Source organism: Bipolaris victoriae (genome assembly GCF_000527765.1).
Source record: "Bipolaris victoriae FI3 unplaced genomic scaffold scaffold_63, whole genome shotgun sequence".
NCBI lineage: Eukaryota > Fungi > Ascomycota > Dothideomycetes > Pleosporales > Pleosporaceae > Bipolaris > Bipolaris victoriae.
The window spans coordinates 138,176-157,119 of record NW_014575329.1 but is presented as its reverse complement, the minus strand read 5'-3'; the positions used below and the strand labels follow the sequence as shown (position 1 = coordinate 157,119).

The 18,944-nt window shown below is 49.8% G+C and overlaps 10 protein-coding genes across 10 annotated transcripts; 3 read left to right on the top strand and 7 right to left on the bottom strand.

Annotated features, from left to right (window-relative positions):
* Window positions 1–195: 195 nt before the first annotated feature.
* Window positions 196–1,063, bottom strand: COCVIDRAFT_39339 (hypothetical protein; the record flags this gene model as incomplete). The annotated part of the gene is made up of 5 exons (XM_014699382.1): window positions 196–306; window positions 408–711; window positions 798–802; window positions 891–995; window positions 1,061–1,063. The coding sequence occupies 5 exons, from the start codon at window positions 1,061–1,063 to the stop codon at window positions 196–198; spliced, it is 528 nt and encodes a 175-aa protein (XP_014554868.1).
* A 517-nt stretch (window positions 1,064–1,580) lies between these two features.
* COCVIDRAFT_17526 (hypothetical protein) lies at window positions 1,581–3,922 on the bottom strand (the record flags this gene model as incomplete). Its single annotated transcript, XM_014699332.1, has 3 exons — window positions 1,581–1,627; window positions 1,875–3,859; window positions 3,912–3,922. 3 exons carry the CDS (start codon window positions 3,920–3,922, stop codon window positions 1,581–1,583), a joined length of 2,043 nt encoding a protein of 680 aa, XP_014554818.1.
* Window positions 3,923–4,446: 524 nt separating this feature from the next.
* COCVIDRAFT_103855 (hypothetical protein) lies at window positions 4,447–4,662 on the top strand (the record flags this gene model as incomplete). Its single annotated transcript, XM_014699381.1, has 1 exon — window positions 4,447–4,662. One exon carries the CDS (start codon window positions 4,447–4,449, stop codon window positions 4,660–4,662), a length of 216 nt encoding a protein of 71 aa, XP_014554867.1.
* A 1,115-nt stretch (window positions 4,663–5,777) lies between these two features.
* Window positions 5,778–7,333, top strand: COCVIDRAFT_103839 (hypothetical protein; the record flags this gene model as incomplete). Its single annotated transcript, XM_014699380.1, has 3 exons — window positions 5,778–6,177; window positions 6,562–7,207; window positions 7,255–7,333. The coding sequence occupies 3 exons, from the start codon at window positions 5,778–5,780 to the stop codon at window positions 7,331–7,333; spliced, it is 1,125 nt and encodes a 374-aa protein (XP_014554866.1).
* Window positions 7,334–7,395: 62 nt separating this feature from the next.
* Window positions 7,396–9,119, bottom strand: COCVIDRAFT_103833 (hypothetical protein; the record flags this gene model as incomplete). Its single annotated transcript, XM_014699379.1, has 2 exons — window positions 7,396–8,025; window positions 8,088–9,119. The coding sequence occupies 2 exons, from the start codon at window positions 9,117–9,119 to the stop codon at window positions 7,396–7,398; spliced, it is 1,662 nt and encodes a 553-aa protein (XP_014554865.1).
* Window positions 9,120–10,182: 1,063 nt separating this feature from the next.
* On the bottom strand, window positions 10,183–10,791 carry COCVIDRAFT_39337 (hypothetical protein; the record flags this gene model as incomplete). The annotated part of the gene is made up of 1 exon (XM_014699378.1): window positions 10,183–10,791. One exon carries the CDS (start codon window positions 10,789–10,791, stop codon window positions 10,183–10,185), a length of 609 nt encoding a protein of 202 aa, XP_014554864.1.
* A 384-nt stretch (window positions 10,792–11,175) lies between these two features.
* Window positions 11,176–11,960, bottom strand: COCVIDRAFT_103834 (hypothetical protein; the record flags this gene model as incomplete). The annotated part of the gene is made up of 5 exons (XM_014699377.1): window positions 11,176–11,217; window positions 11,241–11,432; window positions 11,491–11,553; window positions 11,602–11,845; window positions 11,899–11,960. Coding segments are annotated over 5 exons (603 nt in total), but the record flags the coding sequence as incomplete, so codon positions are not given.
* Window positions 11,961–13,774: 1,814 nt separating this feature from the next.
* On the bottom strand, window positions 13,775–13,969 carry COCVIDRAFT_103858 (hypothetical protein; the record flags this gene model as incomplete). Its single annotated transcript, XM_014699376.1, has 1 exon — window positions 13,775–13,969. One exon carries the CDS (start codon window positions 13,967–13,969, stop codon window positions 13,775–13,777), a length of 195 nt encoding a protein of 64 aa, XP_014554862.1.
* A 59-nt stretch (window positions 13,970–14,028) lies between these two features.
* COCVIDRAFT_39335 (hypothetical protein) lies at window positions 14,029–16,051 on the bottom strand (the record flags this gene model as incomplete). Its single annotated transcript, XM_014699375.1, has 4 exons — window positions 14,029–15,295; window positions 15,343–15,571; window positions 15,622–15,943; window positions 16,010–16,051. The coding sequence occupies 4 exons, from the start codon at window positions 16,049–16,051 to the stop codon at window positions 14,029–14,031; spliced, it is 1,860 nt and encodes a 619-aa protein (XP_014554861.1).
* Window positions 16,052–17,045: 994 nt separating this feature from the next.
* On the top strand, window positions 17,046–18,792 carry COCVIDRAFT_28166 (hypothetical protein; the record flags this gene model as incomplete). The annotated part of the gene is made up of 4 exons (XM_014699374.1): window positions 17,046–17,336; window positions 17,392–17,903; window positions 17,949–18,492; window positions 18,712–18,792. 4 exons carry the CDS (start codon window positions 17,046–17,048, stop codon window positions 18,790–18,792), a joined length of 1,428 nt encoding a protein of 475 aa, XP_014554860.1.
* Between the last annotated feature and the right edge of the window lie 152 nt (window positions 18,793–18,944).

Below are 18,944 nucleotides of genomic sequence, written 5' to 3'. Positions count from 1 at the left end.
ATGCCTTTATTACAATCCTCCGCCTGTTTCGAGGTTGATCAAATCCCGTACAATGTCTTTGTCTTTATGATGCTCATCAATGCCTCTCTTTTTTACTCCAAATCCCGCAATGGGCCTTTTTTGCTCTTTCCTCGTTCCTAGTGGGGCATTTGTGTCGCCAAAATCATGCTCTTCGCCCATGTTCGTCGCTTCCTCTTAGAAATCACATGACTCAGCAAGTAGTTGCGCCAGCTCCTCCAACGCCTCCTGATCCTCTGTCGTAAAACCATTGAGCTCCGCACAATCAATATCGATAATTGCCACCACCTGTTTTACTGTTTTAGCATCGATGTATCTTGTCAATTCCCGGTCATAACACCGCTATGAGTACCAAATGAAAGCAAGTAAACAAACAAAGAGTCACATACCTTCCCATCCTTGACAATCGGAACAACGATCTCACTCCGGCTCGCCCCATCACACGCAATGTGTCCTGGGAACTTTTCCACATCATCTACCAACTGCGTCGTCGCTTCTTTCGCCGCCTTCCCGCAGACACCGCGCCCAAAGGCAATGACCTGACATGCTACCTGTCCTTGGAAAGGACCAAGCAGCAACTGGGATGGTTTTGACGGGTCTGTGAAGTAGAAGCCCGCCCAGTTGACGGCTGACGAAGGAGCCGGCAGGGAGTGGTAAGCATGCCAGAGGAGGGAGGCTGCGTTTGAGAAGTTGCTGTTGAAAGAAACACGTTAGACTTTTTTCTCTCTGTCCATCGAAACAGCCTGTTTCATCCCACAAAACGTAACGCAGTAACTCACCAGACCTAGATTTCATGTCAGCATGTTATGCAAAGATTAACAAAAACTACGACTCGGTTCGCCGTTCATAAACATCGCCTCGCAAACACGTACCCAATTCCTCTGACCATCAAACAACGCCCTCGCTTGCTCAAGAACCTGCCCATACACCTCCTTTTTGCTCATGCCATCGGCAAACGTAGATGAGTCGGCGTGCACCTAATATCACTCTTCCGTTAGCACACCCTCCAAGCCTCAACAACTTGGCAGAACCAAAAACATACCATATTGTCGTATATTCTAGTTGCAGAAGACGTTCCAGTCGTTCGTCACCATGCACACACAAATGGTTTTGTCTTGACTTGCGATCGCCGAGGCTTGCCGGGCGAAATGGAACCCACAATTCAGCACAAGGTAACCAAGGAATTCCCAGTCTCTTATTTTTGACAAGAAAATTCACCACTGTGAATTATGTTGATTTCAAAGCAAATGTTTTCTTGATTAGCGAGACGCGCCAAACTCAATTGATATCTCTTTTGGGGGACGACGACGTTTGCATGACTGGGTTGTTTCGTTTTTGGGCGAGATTAGATGTGGTCGCTGAACTGGGTTTAGACTACAAAACCTGCGATCGCGTCATCGTTTGGTTCATGCAAATCCCTACACTCGGATTCCCACCTTTCTTGAAGTGCGAATATATGGTTAGTAGGCAAAGGGAAAATGACATGCCCTTGGCTGGAGATGGGTTATGGAAAACAATGCATGTGTGTCGAGTCCACGACTGCAACGTCTTTTGTTCTTGCCTCAGCTTGGACACGTGCCGCCACCCAGTAGAATCTCACCCTGTCTTCCTATGCTTACATGTAGTTTTTCACGATTCTGCTCTTGCCTCGATGCTCTCAACCAAGTCCACGGCTAGGTTTCTCGAGTCAAGGACGTGTAGACCCTGTTTAGAAGCGCAAAGAATAGCCTAGCCCTCCCATCTGTACTGGAGGAAAAAATTAAGAAGCACGAGGCATAAAGCCTTTCCTTCCTTGAAGCACTGAATTGCTAGCTACAGCTGAACTCTAACTCTATGGCCAAATTTCATGTCATTACCTTGTAGAGTTATAGTACCAATGTATTCACAGTAAACAGTCTTCTTAGAGTAGTTGACGGTAGGTCCGAAGTCACTAACTCCCATCCTACGTTTACGATACGTGCCAACTAGGAGAAAACGTATACCTTCCCCGATCTTGATACGATCAGCTCGCTCTTTACGCCATGGATATAAAACGAGAAGGTTCTTCCCGGATGTCAAGGCATCGACTACTCGGAAGCGCACAGAATCGTGAGTCGCAACTGGGGTTGCTTTCATTTCTTCCGAGTCAAATACCCATGCCTCCCAGTCACCAGACACAGTACCCCTATTCTTATCAACGGTAAGCATGTTATGTTTCGATGTCCCCTGAGGCATGTCGAAGATGGAGAGCGGACACCAAGACCAATTTCCCGAGTAGGACATTGTAACGTTGCCATGTAGTAACGATGATGGCGAAATCTTTCCCGCCTTTTTGATGGTAAACTGGGTGAATTTCTTCTCGTTCCAGGTCGGATCAAGCTCAGTTGCGGAGTTTTTCTCGCCTTCTATGGAATCCAAATCTGCAAGAAGGGCAGCAATATAGGACCGGTCTTTGAGCCAGCATGTATACCGCGGGTTCAAGATTGCCGAGATTTGGGAAACCGGGTCGTGAGATTTCCCTGGATCCCCCATCACTCGTTTGATAACATCGGAAACAGCCTTATAGACTGGTTTGGCGTCAAGTCGTTCGCTTCCGGCGAAAATTTCTCGCAGGCTCTTAACAACCGGCCTGTTGTCTGTTGCGTTGCGGAAAACGACCTTGATAGTCTCTTCAGACTTTGCCGATGCAAGCTCCAGCGTCGTCCAGCCGCGAGTAAACCATGTGGACAGTGCGAGGGCAAGACAAGGCTTTTCATCATCGCTCCACGGAAAAGCTGACAACTCTAGGTCGTGAACAAGTACGATTTTCGCGTCGTAGTAATTCTTGTGCATCCATCTTAGGGCCTCTTTTTTCTTATCCCCGCGAGGAAGACAGACTGCGTCCCACCAGATGGCCTTGCAATTTTGCTCCATTGCCCATTCCTGAAATTGGCTATACAAGCATGTGTTGACCTTTCCCGAATGCTCACCCCGACCAGTTCCGTCGAGCCACACATGGGAAATGGCCATAAAGGGAAGGGGGTTGCCGGGGGATTGTCCATCATTTGATAAATCACGCTGGTTGTCTGGTAATATCCAAAGGCACCGATCGCCTACATCTTCTACCTTGCAGAGTATCGGATCACAAGAACCATTACAACGCCGATGGAGCTGCCGCTTTTCAGTTGAGTTCTCGCCACCAAGTAGACAGGCCTGAGCGGTGCAATCCTGGTGTTTTTGGTTGGGGAAGGATGGTAACGCGTCAATAATAAAAGGGAGGGTGACGATGCCGTGAGTAGTAGCCGTGGCCAGACTCCATAGCCGGTATTGGCAAAAACCAATTGTTGAAACCCTTTGGATTGCTGTTTTGATCTGTTCCACTCCAAGTACGTTTTGTTTGTAGGCAGCTTGAATGGTTTTAGGAGGCATTTGGCTCCGCGACATTTCGCTCCACGGCACTCCCCGAGAAGTTCGTTGCTTATCCCTTAGTTCGGCCATCCAATAGATCAACCAGTAAATACCGAATACATCGATATCGCTGTTCCAGTTTGACGCTTCGTCGGTCTCTAGGATGAGATCGATGCATTTACTCCAGGCATTCTCTAATTTGTTGTTCAGGTTAATCCCCCCGCACTGTTTGCATGGTTTATGCAACACACATGACACGACTTTCAACGCCCATGTACGAAATCCTCCACCCTTAAATTCGCATGGTGGAGCTGTTTTATTCAAGCGGTTTTTCATTTCATTGCACGCTCGATTACTACATCTCTCAACTTTGTAGGAATTCATCAAGTCTAAAAGTATTTCATCGATCGTCGGATTCTGGATAATCTTATCGTGCAATCTCCGAGAATCTTTACCGAGATTGTTCAAGCACTTGCTATGATAAGTCGTTAATCCAGTGATGCAAATTGAGCATGGAGAAAACGAACCATTCGGCCATTTTGAGCTTTTCTTTGCTAAGGTTGGATTCAATGAATGCGTGTCGCAACTGGTCTTTTGGAAGGTATGAGGGGACACTAGTAATCATCTAAGGTTTATAAAGCTAGTGGCTGGGGAGGGGCTTCCTTCGCCTAAATCCAGCGTGACATGACTGTCCGCTGGAACCGGCATTATCGCTTAATAGAAATGAATAATTGGCTATACTGTAGCCATGAAGGTTTCTCGTGGATGGTGTACTGAACCGACGATTGGCTAAATAAATTGGATGATAAGTAGCAGTGTTACATTACATAGCTACTATCTAGTATGGTGCGGGGTATCCGCACCCCTAGCTCGTTGCGCTGACGCTTACTATGGTCGCTAGGGTAAATTTCCAGCTAAGCCGCTACAAGTACGTACATCGCCCTTCCATGAGCAGGCTGTTAGCGTGCCTCAGTGCGTTTCCATACAAATCGGCCTCTTTCCGTACGAATTTTGTCAGTTCGAGGCAAAGCTTATCTCGCTAGAGCACGCAATCTAATCGGGATGTCTCCGGTATGGCATTCCTTCACGGCAGGTCCGCCTTCTCTAAACTGGCTTCAAACCCGCAACATCATTGTGGCAGATTATCTAAAGGCCCAGTGGCATAATTCGAGTGATATTCTCTCCGTCCTTTTGATTTTTGGACCCGATATTGTGCAGAGAGCCGTCGCCCAACTAGCCGGGCGCATTGTAACACCCGTTGCTTTCTCGTTCGGTTGAGTGGCTCATGCTGCAAGCGCCCTTCTATCTACTTTTCGAGGTCATTCCTTGTCTATAGTAACTCACCCTCCGCCTGAAAACATGCATTCTGATCCTCACTAGATGGGTGGCTCATGCCAGATGCCTACACGACAAACACCATGGTCATCGGGGCCACAAGTGGTCATCTCAGAATCGCATCATCGCTAAATAGAATGCAACAATAAGTACACTTGACTCAACGCTCACCTCTTTGAATACATAGCGCTGTAGACGACAACGTTCATTAGTGCCGTTTGTACATAGTCTAGCCTTTTGAAACTTTTGTTACGCATCTCCATACGGCATGCGAAAGGGAGCGCGAAGATGCCCACCTCAATCGATGCGGCAGTGCCAAGTCACATATCGATAACATCACGTGAGCCCTGCTGGAAATCTGAATCAAGTCCGCAAACACCGGCAATATACGAATATTATAAACCTATCACTATTTTTCTGGCACATACGACCATAGGCGAAGTTCTGCTCTGGGTCTCGTTCGTTCCCCAAATGATAAACCTTCGACCGGCGGACTAGTAGTCAGGTGGGTGACCACTGGCGAATCCCCGCTGTCGTATGTTTTTTTGGTATTTTTTTTGGTAGTAGAGATGTGAAGGTCATGTAGAAAGGTCTTGGTATAGATGGCCTACCTACTTCCAACAATCTGAATCGACATCCGCCCACCCCTCTCATAGAACTGAAATAGCCGAACACCACCAGACCAACTCTACAAGCGGTAGAATACCATGAAACTAGCCCTTTCGTTTGCGTGAGGTGTCCAGCTATTTCTGTTCTGCGGGAGCCCACCCTTCAACCTGAGATGAAGACTTATAACTCCCTACAGCTTTTCTACCTCTCAATTTTCTACGATAACTTATGCAAGATGGCACTAGCTGACGCGTTCAGCCACCATATCTTAGTGACACTCTCGATAGGCTCAGCGGTATCCTCGAGCTGCAGGCTTCAGCTCAGGCTGATGAGGAGGCTGAGCCATGCAGCTTTGGCCCCCACACATGCAATAGCTCTTGATGCGCCCATTTCTGCGCAGAAAGGGACAATTGGAACTCTACCTACTGCTACATCGATCAAGATTTACCATGCCTCCCTCTACTAACAGAGCATCAACCAATCTAACTAAATTGGCCCATGCGCTAGGATTCACCGATTACCCAGAGGACAAGACAGCCGAACCGTATCTGAGCTACATCTTGAAGCAGCATGCTGGTAGTGAGGGGGAAGAAGACTATGTCGAGCTGTTCGTTAAGATCGTCAAGCACTTCCAGACCACCGCAAATGGTACTATGACGGTTGCTACAGTGCAGTCGATCATAGACGAGCTTTTCTTGACAGGCTTCCGCGGATTTTTCGCGAACACTGCTGTCGGAGATGGCAAGGAGCTTGTTGAGGATGCGGTCATGTGTATACTTGGAACATGGGCTACAATGCTCAGCTCCTTTCAAAACAAGCGCCAGTGTCGTAAGGTTGTGGCAGCATACTGTATATTTGCAGAAGAGACGCGAACACACAATGCAGCACTCATGATGAAACCAGGGACAACGGCAGGGGCGACAGGGACAACAGGGACAACAGGGACCGTACCCGTAACGCCATCTGCAACTCCAGCACCCTACAGTCATTCTCTGTCTGACCTCATTGCACATAGTGGTCTTCTACCTGGTGGGAAATGGGATCAAAGAGTAGACGTGGTGGGAGATGCAACCACAAAATTCGTATCGCTGATGCTGAACACCTCAAATATTCAAAATCAAAACTCTTTACAGCATTTGTTTGCAACTACACCCGGGCAAGCTTTGCCACATGGTACGTCGTTTTGAAAAGCTAGGACTGCAACCTAATGAAATTTGTTGACACTATGTTTAGCAATGTCGTCCTATGCTATGTTAGATGATCTTGGTGTTCAAGAGTCACTGTCCATTAGTGCGAAACGTCTCAACGCTTTCACTCTAAATGTGCTCAGTGGAGTGGATGTTCAATGGACACCCAATGTATCACGCCACTTACTTCTTACCAATGTAGGCGGACGCCACGTTCTGGAACTGTTCTCGTTGCCATGTGCTTTCGATTCCATCACATCTCCCGCTGTAGGCATATCGTGGGAGCTCAAACAAGAGATTGAAGATTCATATGCTATGCTATTCAACTCATGGTACATGAAGCCATTACATGTGAAATTAGGAGCATTCATTGGGATCCGCAGAGTGTGCTGGTGCCGGTCGTGCTGCGCCTACCGCTACCGTAAGCAATGCATCCGCGCCTGTCGCTCACGTGGTCCGGCGACTTCACTGCGCAGGATCAATAACGCAGCGAATCCAATCCACAGCGATTTCGACCCGGTTCTAGAAAACTTGATGATGAAATACTCAATGAGTGATTGGACGCCAGAGAGCTTTCCGTCCCTCTGGCCGCGCATTGCTCGACTCGAAAAACACCTTCAGTCGTCAAGACCTTGGAGTCTATGGGTGCTATTTCGCGATCGCAGGGACACACTGCAGTTCTGGACGTTTCTGTACGTTTGCGTATTGTATATCAAGCGATGCAGGCTAACTGGCTTAGATTTGGTACCTTGATCCTCTTTTTGACCGTCATGCAGGTCTTTCTTAGTATTGCGCAGGTTGTAGGCTCCTTCAAGTAGCAATCATAACTGAATGAAAAGGCTTGCCTCATTGTGCCACGTGTCGAAAAGAAATTGCCGAGTTACAAGATTCTGTACTCCTGTCGAAGCTCGTCCGGCACTTGAAAAGCACCATAAAATGCTACGAACCCTTTCCTCAATCTCTCCTCCAAGTGCGCACCCTCTGGCAAATTGAAATTTTGCGTGTGCCCGCTCCTCTGTACAAAACTCTGGAAGCCTACTATGCCAGGTCCTTGGCTTCCATCTTCCCTCTTGCCATCTGCCCACAATGCTACTCCGCTGTAGCCATTGGGTGTGTCAAAGTCCGGACTTACACGGTAGAGTACCGCTCGCGATACAAATTTTCTCCAAAACGACTCATCGTGGCTCTCCAAAGCCTTGCTACCAGCAGCAGCAGTTTGATTGAGAAACACACCTTCACCCACTACGGTGGCCTCGGAGTTGGTATGGCATTTGATGCATTTTGCCTGCTTGTCGGGTCCTGTTGGCCCAAGAATTTTGATGGCCGCAGAATGCTGGCGCAGTGATGACCAGGCATCTTGACTCAGCCAGCCAAGATCATCAATTGGAGTCTGAATGTTTGCGATCAGCGCCTCTCTGCCTTTGTTTGGCTTTATCAGAGTGATGTCGTGGTTGAAACCGGAGGGGTAGTGTTCTGCAGCTTGGTCGAAGCTCTTCTCGATGGTACCAATCTGCTTCTGTGTCAGTCGTGCTTTTGCAAATACCCGGTAGAGATTTCCATGTTAGCGCTTACTTTCAAACCCCCTGCCCAAATCTCAGCATGCTCATTCCAGTCATCTTGGAGTCGTTTTATCCGATTGCGGGTTAGACCGATGAATGTTTTGCTCAAGATTGCTTCTGTGATGACGTGCGTCGACATGACCAAGTAAGGTTGATTGAGTTCACCACTCTTTGCTACCTTTAAGCCAATTCTCCCTTCGAACTTCGCTCGTGATATAGACGATACGCGTGCTTCAATCAAGTCATTGATCTGCAAGGACTGAGCTGATCGAGTCTGCCTAGATGGGTGCGCGAATGGGACGTTTGGCGTTTGTGATGTTGCAGATGTCTGATGAGCGACTGTTACATTGGACTGAAGCATAGTCGGCTCCATAGTGTTCATGATGTAGCATACCTTCAGTCCACCAAAGCTGTGAGGTAAGTGAGAAGATGCCCATTCAGTTTCGAAAGTATCAGGGACGATGACCTGCAACAGACCGCTGATGAGAGCGTAGAAACCCAGGGCGCCTTTGAATGTAAGAAACAGATCCCGTACGACATCCATCGGTAATTCGGCCCAAGGATTTATAAGTGACGATGTTCTAGGATCTGGTGGGGGTTTTACCCCACCAACGGGTGGCCATCTATGTTCTACCGGTATTACGACAGGAGCGTGAGCAATCGTGAGAGGGATTTGTTTTGGCTCGCCATCCAGCAAAGGTGTGCATGACCAACAACCATTTTCGGCGGCACCTCCAAGATGATTGGTGATGAATTCGATGTCCCATTTGTAAGAATCGGGAAGCTGATCTTGAATTTCTTCCCAACGAGAAGGTAGTTTTTCTGCTGTTTCCGCCAATACATGTCGTACTGTGGGCTTGTCCACAACTTCTGTAGCAGGAAGACAATTGCAGCCGATCTCGGCAATTGCCTGGCTATGTACCCCATCGTCGTTCCTTTCGCTGAGTTGCTGATCTTGGTTTTCCACAGGTGAGACGAGGGTTTGAGCGTTCGCATCGAGTGGAGAACGAAGGTCGATTTCCTCCTTTTTGGTGCGAAATGCCATAGTCGTGGGAGTATTGCTTGAGCTATTTCCAGTCTTTTTTCCTTTCAAAGCTCGCTGGTACATGCGCTCAGCTTGCTCGAACTCTCCTTGCTTGGCGTAGAGAATGCCCAAGCTGCTGACCATCTGGAGTGTCAATGCGTGGTCTAGCCCGAGTGCCCGCTCGTATGCAGCCAGCGTTCGATAGTACATGTGTATAGCTAGGTCGATCTTGCCTTCTTTTACGTAGAGAATGCCTAAATTTTTAACTGTGTCAAGTGTCGATATGTGGTCTGCCCCGAGTACCAGCTCGTATCCAATTAGCGCTCGCTGGTACATCTGTACCGCACTCTGCAAGTCCTCATCTGCAAGAAGATTCCCAAGCCTATCAAATAATTCGGGTCGTATCGAGACCTCGACAGCCTGCTTTCCACCTAACTCACCATTGTCCATCATCCATCTACTAACACGGAGCCCATGCACCATAATCCGCTTCCGCTTCCTCCAGGACTCTACGTCCAGCTTCACAGGCACAAGTGATGCCACCAGAGCTACTGCTAAGCAGCCCAGCACCTGCTGCTCCTTGCCTTTTACCTGGGAACTACACCATCGATGCAGCATCTCGTGGATCGAGTAGGTTTCTGTGTCTTGTTTGTCATCTACAAGCGAGTAGCGTGATAACAGCCTCATTGCATCATGAAATGCTAGCTCGTCCTGAATAACCTCTAGTAGCGAGGTTGGAACATCCATCTCTACAGCTAGATCCTTGCACGCTGATATTAGCTCGTACCATACCTCTCCGCTGTCTAAAAACCCTAACAGCTTTAGTAGACAGCCTGCCCCGTCGCTCTGTCTCTGCACTTGCTCGTATGACATAGTCCAGTTAGTCCCCACGGCATGATAATTGTACTCACTAAGCCCGAAGCGACTGTTATTCTCCATCAGACGAGGCAACGTAAAGATGTAATGCATCGTATATATGTCCGTCGTCACATTCGTCTCGCGTGTGTACGACCCAGCTTGCGTGAGGGCTAGTGGGAGCCCACCGAGAAGTTCAATGACTACGTCGGCATCTGTACAAAACATATTAGTTACGATGTCTCCTTTCAGCAGATAGAGTCTTTCTCGTACATTCCACCGCTCTCCTAGCATTGATCTCGAGTATAGCACGGCCTTGCTCTTCTGTCACTGCTCCCACTTGGACGCCAGACCCAAGCTGTTGAAGGCTAGCCAGTCGGCTCGTAATCAAGATTGACCCGTGATCTGCGTGTGGGAAGTAGTACTCCACGTCATATGCCGGCAGGTCGTCCTGGTTGTGATTATGATAGTCGCTGTCAACGTTATCTATGATCAGCAGCCAGTGAGAGTTTAACGACATGGACAACCATTGCAAGCACTCACGCACCGCCACGTCAGCCTCGACAGCCTCGACAGCGGCCTGGCTGAGTATCTGCGCACCATTAGCTGTCAGCTCGGTGGGCGGAAGTCTCTGCACCATATCAACAAACGAATGCTCAAGGCTGGTCTTAGATGATCCGTCTAGCCAGAATACTGCGCTGAACTGGTGATGGTGCTTTCGCGCAAACTCCACTACTAGCTGCGTCTTACCAACGCCGCTAAGCCCATGGACGACCACTACTTTCCGATGACTCGTGGTGAGAGGAATACCGATAAGAGCCTCCTCAAGCACTTGCATCTCTGCATCTCGGGCGACAAACTGGTGTAATACAGGTACGCCTTTGAGACTAAAGTCGATCTTGTGCTCGCTCACACCTAGTATCCTTAACCCATCTTGTTTAATCTAGTAGGGGCTACCATTATAGTTACCTTGAGATTGCGGCCATGAGAGCTGAGGGGATGCCTTCAAGATTTTCCGAAACACATCTGCGAATGTCTCAAAGCCTTGCTCGTGCACGTTCTCGAAGATGTTTATAGACTCAGACGGGACTAGGCGCCCGATGTACCTGTCGATCATAAATCCCTACACTTGTTTTTAACATGGTCACTGTGTGCGGTGTCTATCAACCTTACAGTCGGATCCTGCTCGGATTCAACCTTCCCCACGTTTCTCGGCTTAGACTCATAGAACCAAGCGAGCTGAGTCTTGTTTGTCTGGCCCTGCCTCTTTTTTGAAAAGGTGTCTACTAGTTCCTGTAGATAGGCAATGCCTGACTGCGGTATCTGGTAGCCGTGATACTCAAACCACGCTGCCTCGAGGATCTCCATCTGCTTCATCCTCTGGGCGCCTCGAAACGGCGTGCCGAAGAGGACCAGACCAGTATTTGACGAGAATATTCCAGGCCATTTTTCAGGGTGCTGTTCGGCTTCTAGCAGTGCCTATGGAAACATTTAGTAATGGCTGCATCGTTTCTAGTACGTCTATCAGTCCTCTTACCTCAAGCACAATCAGCCCGCCAAAGCCGTACGTCACAAACACCAGCGGACGGAACGGAGCACGCTGACAAAGTCAGCGGATACACGACGCCCACTAAGCACGTGCCTGCACCTTTCTTTGTTGATTCAACACTCTTAGAAACCGCCCGGCCATGAGAGCCATGCCGTGTCGCATTTCTATATGGCCGAACCACAGCGATGCATACCCATACCGCATAATGCGCGCGTTTGGCGCTACCGCTGGTAGCATATCATCCTCGATGAGCCAGTTGCGCCATTGCGGCTCTTCTGCCGTACCAACGTTCTTACACCAGCTCTCGTCGGGATGGGCGCCGAGACCATGGATTGCAACAATACTAGCCGGCCTGTGAGTTGTAGGTAAACGGAAATTGTACTTAAGCAAGCGTACTCAATGTTCTGCACTTCTTTTGGTGCTTCGCGGAGCACCTTCAGGCCCTCGTCTTTGCAAGTGAACAGCTGATCCTAGCCCTGCGTTAGCCTCGCCACGCGCTCATCCCACAATACGTCTCACTATTGCTAAATCAAGAACGACTTGTAACATTGACATTGCCAGATAGGGGGTTGGGGGTAACAGTAATTGGTAAACGAGAGGAGAGGAGAGCCAGACCGAGAGAGGTCGACGCAGCGAGGCAACCAGGCTAAGATGCGAAGCTGAAAAGAAGCTGAACGTCACGGGGGTTGGTTGTCGTAGCGATACGCACCACCCTCACCTGCATTGAGCCTGCTGGCTTGCACTAAATTGTGTGGCAGCAAGCCATTCAGGTTGCATGCCACAACTAAATAACCAGCCTGCACCGTTAGTAGAATCTTAATCAGTGCTGCAGCGCCAGCTCACTAGAAAAAGCGCGGTATATAAAATACATGACCTTAATTATTTGCATCTGGTTGACATATGGCGTATCGGCCATGATACTCTGAACCGGAGACCCAGGCGGGGGCCAACCTTCGGGGATCCATTGGGTACCCCTCTGGCCTATGAAGCCACAATCACGTGCGCATAGTAAATAGCAGGCCACACCCCAACCTAACGGAACTGAATACCAAAAAGAAGACTTTACATTCTCTCTTAACTAACTAGTCAGAGAATGCATCCCTACCCACACAATACTTACCATTGCATCCCCTTCCCAACCAATATGAAACAAGAGATTCAAGTCCAACAGAGGTATATCCACGTTACACCACTCTAATATAGGCGCGTCTAATAGCTATATACCCACCGAAAGATACACATATCATCAATAGTATTACTAAACGATTTTCCATGGTTCCAAAGCAGATTCTCACTTGCGTAAATCTTAGAGCCGAAGCTTTAAGGGCTTTATATACGTAGGCTGCTCATTCGTCTTCCCTCTTACCACACATTCTTTCCCCTCAACCCCAATTCCAGCAGGTTGAGATGCGATCTGCTATGCTATTCTAAGAAGAAAAAATAATCATAATATGATACGTTATACTCCCTACATTGCAACTCGGAACCTAAACTATACTAAACCTTGGATTTTCTTTTTGTACTAGTAAGAATATCCACCCCCCCCCCCCCCCCCCCACACACACACACACACACAAATATCCACTTTGAACCACCCTGAGAAGAAAAAAACAGATTATATTCATGGCTTTCCAAACTCACGTTCAGCAGAAACACCAGGTGCAACATGGATACATGTACAACACACCACACAAGATAGCTTCATGAACAAAATCAGGGTCGGTTGGCGCAATGGTAGCGCGTGGCCCTCCTACTATGCAAGTGATCTACATATAGTAGAGCAAAGCAAAGCAAAGTAAAAAAAGGCCAAGGTTGCGGGTTCGAGTCCCGTGCTGATCGGACATGAGACGGTTAAATTGTGTGTTCTTGATTGTAACTTGAAAGAGATGGGTGGAGGTGGTGGAGCATATTTTTTTGGGAAGTGGATATAGACATGTCACGTGCGCTACTGCTGAACATTACGAGAAGACTTGGCTGGGATATGAAATACACTTCACATCACTTAACAATCACATCACACTCAGAAATCAACATGTGTTTTCTTGGAAAAAGAAGTCTGGAATTACGCTCATCATGAAACTCATACACGTCATGAACATATCCGCAGCTAAATGAAGCGCGAAAAGGGACAAGACTACTAGTAAAGCCAGGCGCACAAACTCCACCCCCCACCATTGGTGACGAGACAGTAGAAAAAAAGTGGAAAAGTTGGAAAAGAATAACAAGAAGAGAACAAATCGACGCACTCCATGCGCCGGCCCTCGACTAAGTATCAAGCAGAGATATCCCAAAAGGCCAATATGCTAACATTGGCAATTCCCAAAAACGCCGGACCCCCATAATATGTAAAAAGACATTTGCAGCGCCAAAAGCCAGGCAGGTATGCTGGATGGTCGAGAACTTGACTTGGACAGGAGAGAAACGAAGCGAGCACAATCGTAATAAATGTAGTGTCCCGTGGCGCCATGCTAGAACTCCGTTGCGATGGAGATGGAGACTAAGAAGTGGAAAATCCGGAAACGTTCATCATGCTTTGGTTCGTGAGATGGCGTTGCCGACGCTGCCAACACGGCCGCTGGTTTTTCGTACACCAGCCTTTCCGTCGGTGCTTCGCCGCGAAGGACTTGATCGCACCTTGGTCATGCTGATGCTGCCATTGCCGCTCTTCTCCTTTGGTGTCTTTGGCCGCGCGCCGGTTGGTGCGGTGTTCTCGAGATCGCTCTCTTCGCCGTAGCCAAAAGATGTGTGTGTTACCGAAGTCTGGATGACAGACGTGGTGCTGAAAGCACGGCGTTGTTTATCCTTAAGGGTGGGCGAGCGCTGGGGCGAACGCGACGATGTTCGTCGGGCAATCTGGCGAAGGTGGAACTCCTCGTCTGACTCGCCGTCGAAGCGTGTAATCTCCGCCCTGACCTCTGTGTGCGACTTTGTGAATGGCTCGTTCTCGTCAATGCGCTGGGGTGACTGTCGCGATCCGTTGCCGTAAAGCTTGCTAGTCTTTCGCGGCTGGCCAGGTGTCGGCGCAGGCAGGTTGTCGTCTAACACACCAATGTGTCCTGAATTGCTTCGCTCGTTCGACTCAATCTCGCCCAGAGCTGCGCGCTTCTGCGATCCGTTGGGGGGAGTGAAGGTTTGTCCGTTGCTAGCAAGGCGTTGCTTGTGCGATGACTTTGTGGGTGTGGAAGGTACCATCTGAGCATACTTGGCCTTCATGGTGTCCTCGTACCACCACTCGCGGAAAGTGCCCTGGTTCAGGTGCAGCCAGTGCTGTTGAGGGCCCACGACCATTCCTGGGCGCATGAATCGCATGTAGGCGATGATCTCGTTGGCAGTGAAGCCGTGCTTGTAGATGAGGTATGCTCCAATGAGGCAGCCAGTTCGTCCAAGACCAGCCTTGCAGTGGACGGCGATGCCTCGCTTTTGTACAGTGATCATCTCGTGTGCAAGGTTGACAAACTTGCGAACAAGGGATAGAGGCGGGCATGTTCCATCGTCGAAGATCATGTTCAGGTGCTGAATGCCCAGCTTGGTGAAGTATGAGGACGAGTACAGCTCCGAGTTTAATCGAACGACGAGGCCGACGTTGCGCGCGTAGAAATGTGAGAGTACGTTCTTGAAAGGGCTAGGAAGGTCGGATCTTTGAACCTCGGCAATGTTGGAAGGAAGCGTCGCATACATGGGCGAGGAAGCGGGGATCTCGTGTGTGGGCTTTTGTTGTGGCGAGGCAAAGGCAAGGAAGTCGGGGGTGATCCAGTTGAAATCTCCCATATCTACACGCTCGTACTTTTCGTATCTGTCAAAGTCAGCAGCTGAGAGAAAAAGCAAAAAGGGCGCACGTACTCCTCCAGACTAAAGTCCTTGAGTCCGCAGAGGCCTTCTTCCTTGGCTTTCCAGACACCGTAGATGACATCCTGGATGTTGAGCACATAGTCAGCCTGGCTGTAGCCGGCGTCGCGGAAGGGCATGCAGGGAGGATCCATTTGTGCGATGGGTGCGAGGGCCAGGTGAGGAGGCCATGACTGGATAAGCACCATGTAGCATGCCAGGATACAAGCAGCGTTTGCGCGACCTAGGCACGTTAATTGGTGCGCAAAAGCGGCAGAGATGGAGTGTTCTTACTCCTCGAGTCGGCGTTGCTCCAGAAGACGACTGCGCGATCCTCATTGGCGGGGTCGCCTAGTACCTCGTGCAGCTGAACGGCGAAGCGGTACAGGTGACCAATGTGAAGTGGGCCAAAGTCACCATGGAAAGCATTGTACAAGAGTGTCTTGTCAATGCTAAAGTAGACGGGCGGGAGCACCTTGTGTGCTGGAGCTGTAGGGCCGCCATGGGCGCGCGACGAGCGCTTGGAAGGCGACTGCGACTGCTTGGGGTAAGGGAACGGGGTAGACGCATCCGGAGCATACGTGTACGAGGCCAGGTAGAGACGGTCTTGGATGTACTAAGGGGCGCAGGATCAGTATTTAGACCAATGGCGCATTGTTTTGGTGGTTGTTTTGGTGCTCACCTCAATGACCTGGCCGTAGCTGGTCGTGGACGCGCGAGGCATTTTGGAAGTCCGCTCGCGGTGCGAAGACATGAACAGGAGGGGGCGACTCTCAAAGTGCTTGCCTGTTACAGCGGGAGGAAGTGGCGATGGGCTACGGCGCACGAAGATATGGGAGCGTCACGAGAGGCCGACTTGGGATGAGAGCAGCAGACTCGGCGGCGCGGCGCAGCGGAGGCGGGCGGAGAGGTGGTGGTGAAGGAGAGGCTGGCGGCGAGATGGCGAGAAGGCCGTCTGCTGTTCCTGCTGCGGTCTGGGTTAAGGAATAATGGTAGAGATGGCCGTGGTGCGGGAGTGGTTGCAAGTTTAAGCACATGTCGGTGTTGTTGTTGTTTACAGGCGCACGGACGGCGGCACTAGCTCCGCTCCATGGTTTCGGCACACCCGCCAACAGCATCACAACAACTCTGGACGAGGGGGCCCGAGCGCCATGACAACAAGGCACGAGCGGCCGTCCTCCCCTACTGCGCATCCGCCGCACTGCCCGTTGTTATGCTCCTGCAACATGCACCGCTGAGTTGGCCACTTGTAGCCCCTCTCTACCCGGCCTGGACTGCTCTCGTCTCTAAGGAAACCAACGCTGTCGGCCTTCTCCCTGCAGCCGTCGTTCCTCCTAGTACATGACCTCACAGGGTCCAGTGCCACCGCCCATGTGCTTCTGCATCTGCATCTCCATCATGCCGCCATTGCTGCCACCCGGCTGCCATGGTAATGCTGACACCCGTCACACAAGCACGCAGGTCCGCCCCTGTGGCTTCACCCTGATTGCCGTGCCTGCAGCTATCCTGCAGGGGAACTGGTGTTGTGTTGTGTGGTGTGGTGTGGGTAGACATGTGTATACAATACGTACATGTCTCCAACGGTATCGATAAGACGCTTATTGGCCATCGCCAAACATGCACCTTGTAAAACATAACATCACCTGACGACCGCAACTAAACTCCCCCCACGCCTCATCACAACAACATTCACCCATCTCCAAAATCGCCCTGTGGAAATGATACGCAGAGGCAGAACCGAGGGATGGCTCAAACAGCCCATTGATGCATTGCCTACCTGGGCCGCTTTTCACGGCGTCACCTTCAACAAGGTCAAAATTGGTCCCCTGCCTGGCCATGAGGACAGAGGTTCAACCGTCATCGCCGACCAGAACCTCCAGGGAGGCAATGTCGACCCTCTCATCGTAGTGCCCAAAGAATTGATCATCTCTCGTCAAAATATAGATCTCCTTGCAAAGTCGGATCATCGTCTACATGATCTTCTCGAAGCCCTTGGAGACTTCGGAAGGGTGCGTGATAGACTCTGGCAACCCACAGAGTACCCATAATAGTAACACTCTGCAGACAACAAGAGGCGCTGTCCTCTCATTCCTGCTCCTCCAAGCTACCATCTGTTGCCCAGACACAAAGGATGTGGGTCTGCTGAATCCTCTAACACAGTATATCAAGTTTCTCCCGGATGAGCTTCTTCCCACTTTTTGGACAGAGGAGGAGCGAGAGCTTCTCGTCGGAACTACGCTCAAGCCTGCCGTCAGCGCAAAGCTCAATAGTCTACTGCGCGAGTTTGAGAACCTGCGAACCGCTACAGAGTCCATCCCATGGTGCAATAAGTTTTGGTGGGACGAAGAAGACGGCATGCTCACCTTTGATGATTGGATGCGAATCGATGCAATGTACAGGTCCAGAGCCTTGGAATTCCCAGGTGCTGGCGATTGCATGATGCCATGCGTCGACATGGCCAATCACGCATCGGGTAATGCCACAGCCGCCTTATATGAAACAGATAGCAACGGGAATGGCTTGCTCCTACTTCGAGAGGGCCAAAATATTGAACAAGGGGGCGAAGTAACAATCACGTATGTCGCCAAAAACGGACAAAAACAATGCGCTGACAAACGTAGCTACGGTGACGACAAAGGCGCGTGCGAAAACATCTTCTCATATGGATTTCTCGAAGATGGTATGGCCTCTGCAAAAGTCATGTTCCTGGATCTCGACATTCCAGACGATGATCCTCTCAGACCTGCAAAAATGTATGTCTCAACAGAAGCGCCAGGATTTCGCATCTTCGAAAAAGACGGCGAGATACATTGGGAAGGCGACTTCATATGGCTTGTTGTAGTCAACGAGGAAGATGGATTAGACTTCAAGGTCAGACAAACCACTGATGGCAAGAAAAGCATCCAGGGTTTTTGGAGAGAGAGTGAGCTGGATACCTCCAAGCTACGTAAACATCTTGAAGAGGACGCAACTTGGGACGTCTTCCAGCTGCGTGCGACAGTCCTCCTGCAAGCCCGCATTGATACGCAGATCGAGGCGCTCAGGGGCGCTGAAGACATCAAGCGCGAGGACACTATTCGTGAATTACCATGGAAACTAGCAGAGCGGCTCCGAAGCTTAGAGCTGGACATGCTCCAACGTGCCGCATCCGTCTTTGACAAACAGGTGAGTACCATCTCTTCTTCTCGCGCCCCACGTCCTTCGTTTCAAGATGGTTACATATTTTATTGTTCATCGGTAAGAGGATACAATCCTCACCGCCTGGGTTGCCAAGTGCATGTTGGTGCAAGTCGGCAACGTGCGCCTGATCGACCACACGTGCAGAATGCGTCCCTGCAGCTGCCACGTGCAACAAGGAACAGACACTGACGCTGACTACTACAGAGAGCAAAATTGTTAGATTCACCCACTGTCATACACTATCTGGGTATGGATGAACAGGAGGAAGAAGTTGATTTTTCCTGAACAAGCATGGATCAATCCAATCCTACTTGCTTTCTCATAGGCACGGCGATATCAGTGACGGATCATCCGGAAGCAAGCGCATTCACCACAAAAGATGCAACGAAGCAGTGATTTTTCTGCCATGTATATCGCATCGCTCACTTATCTGATAA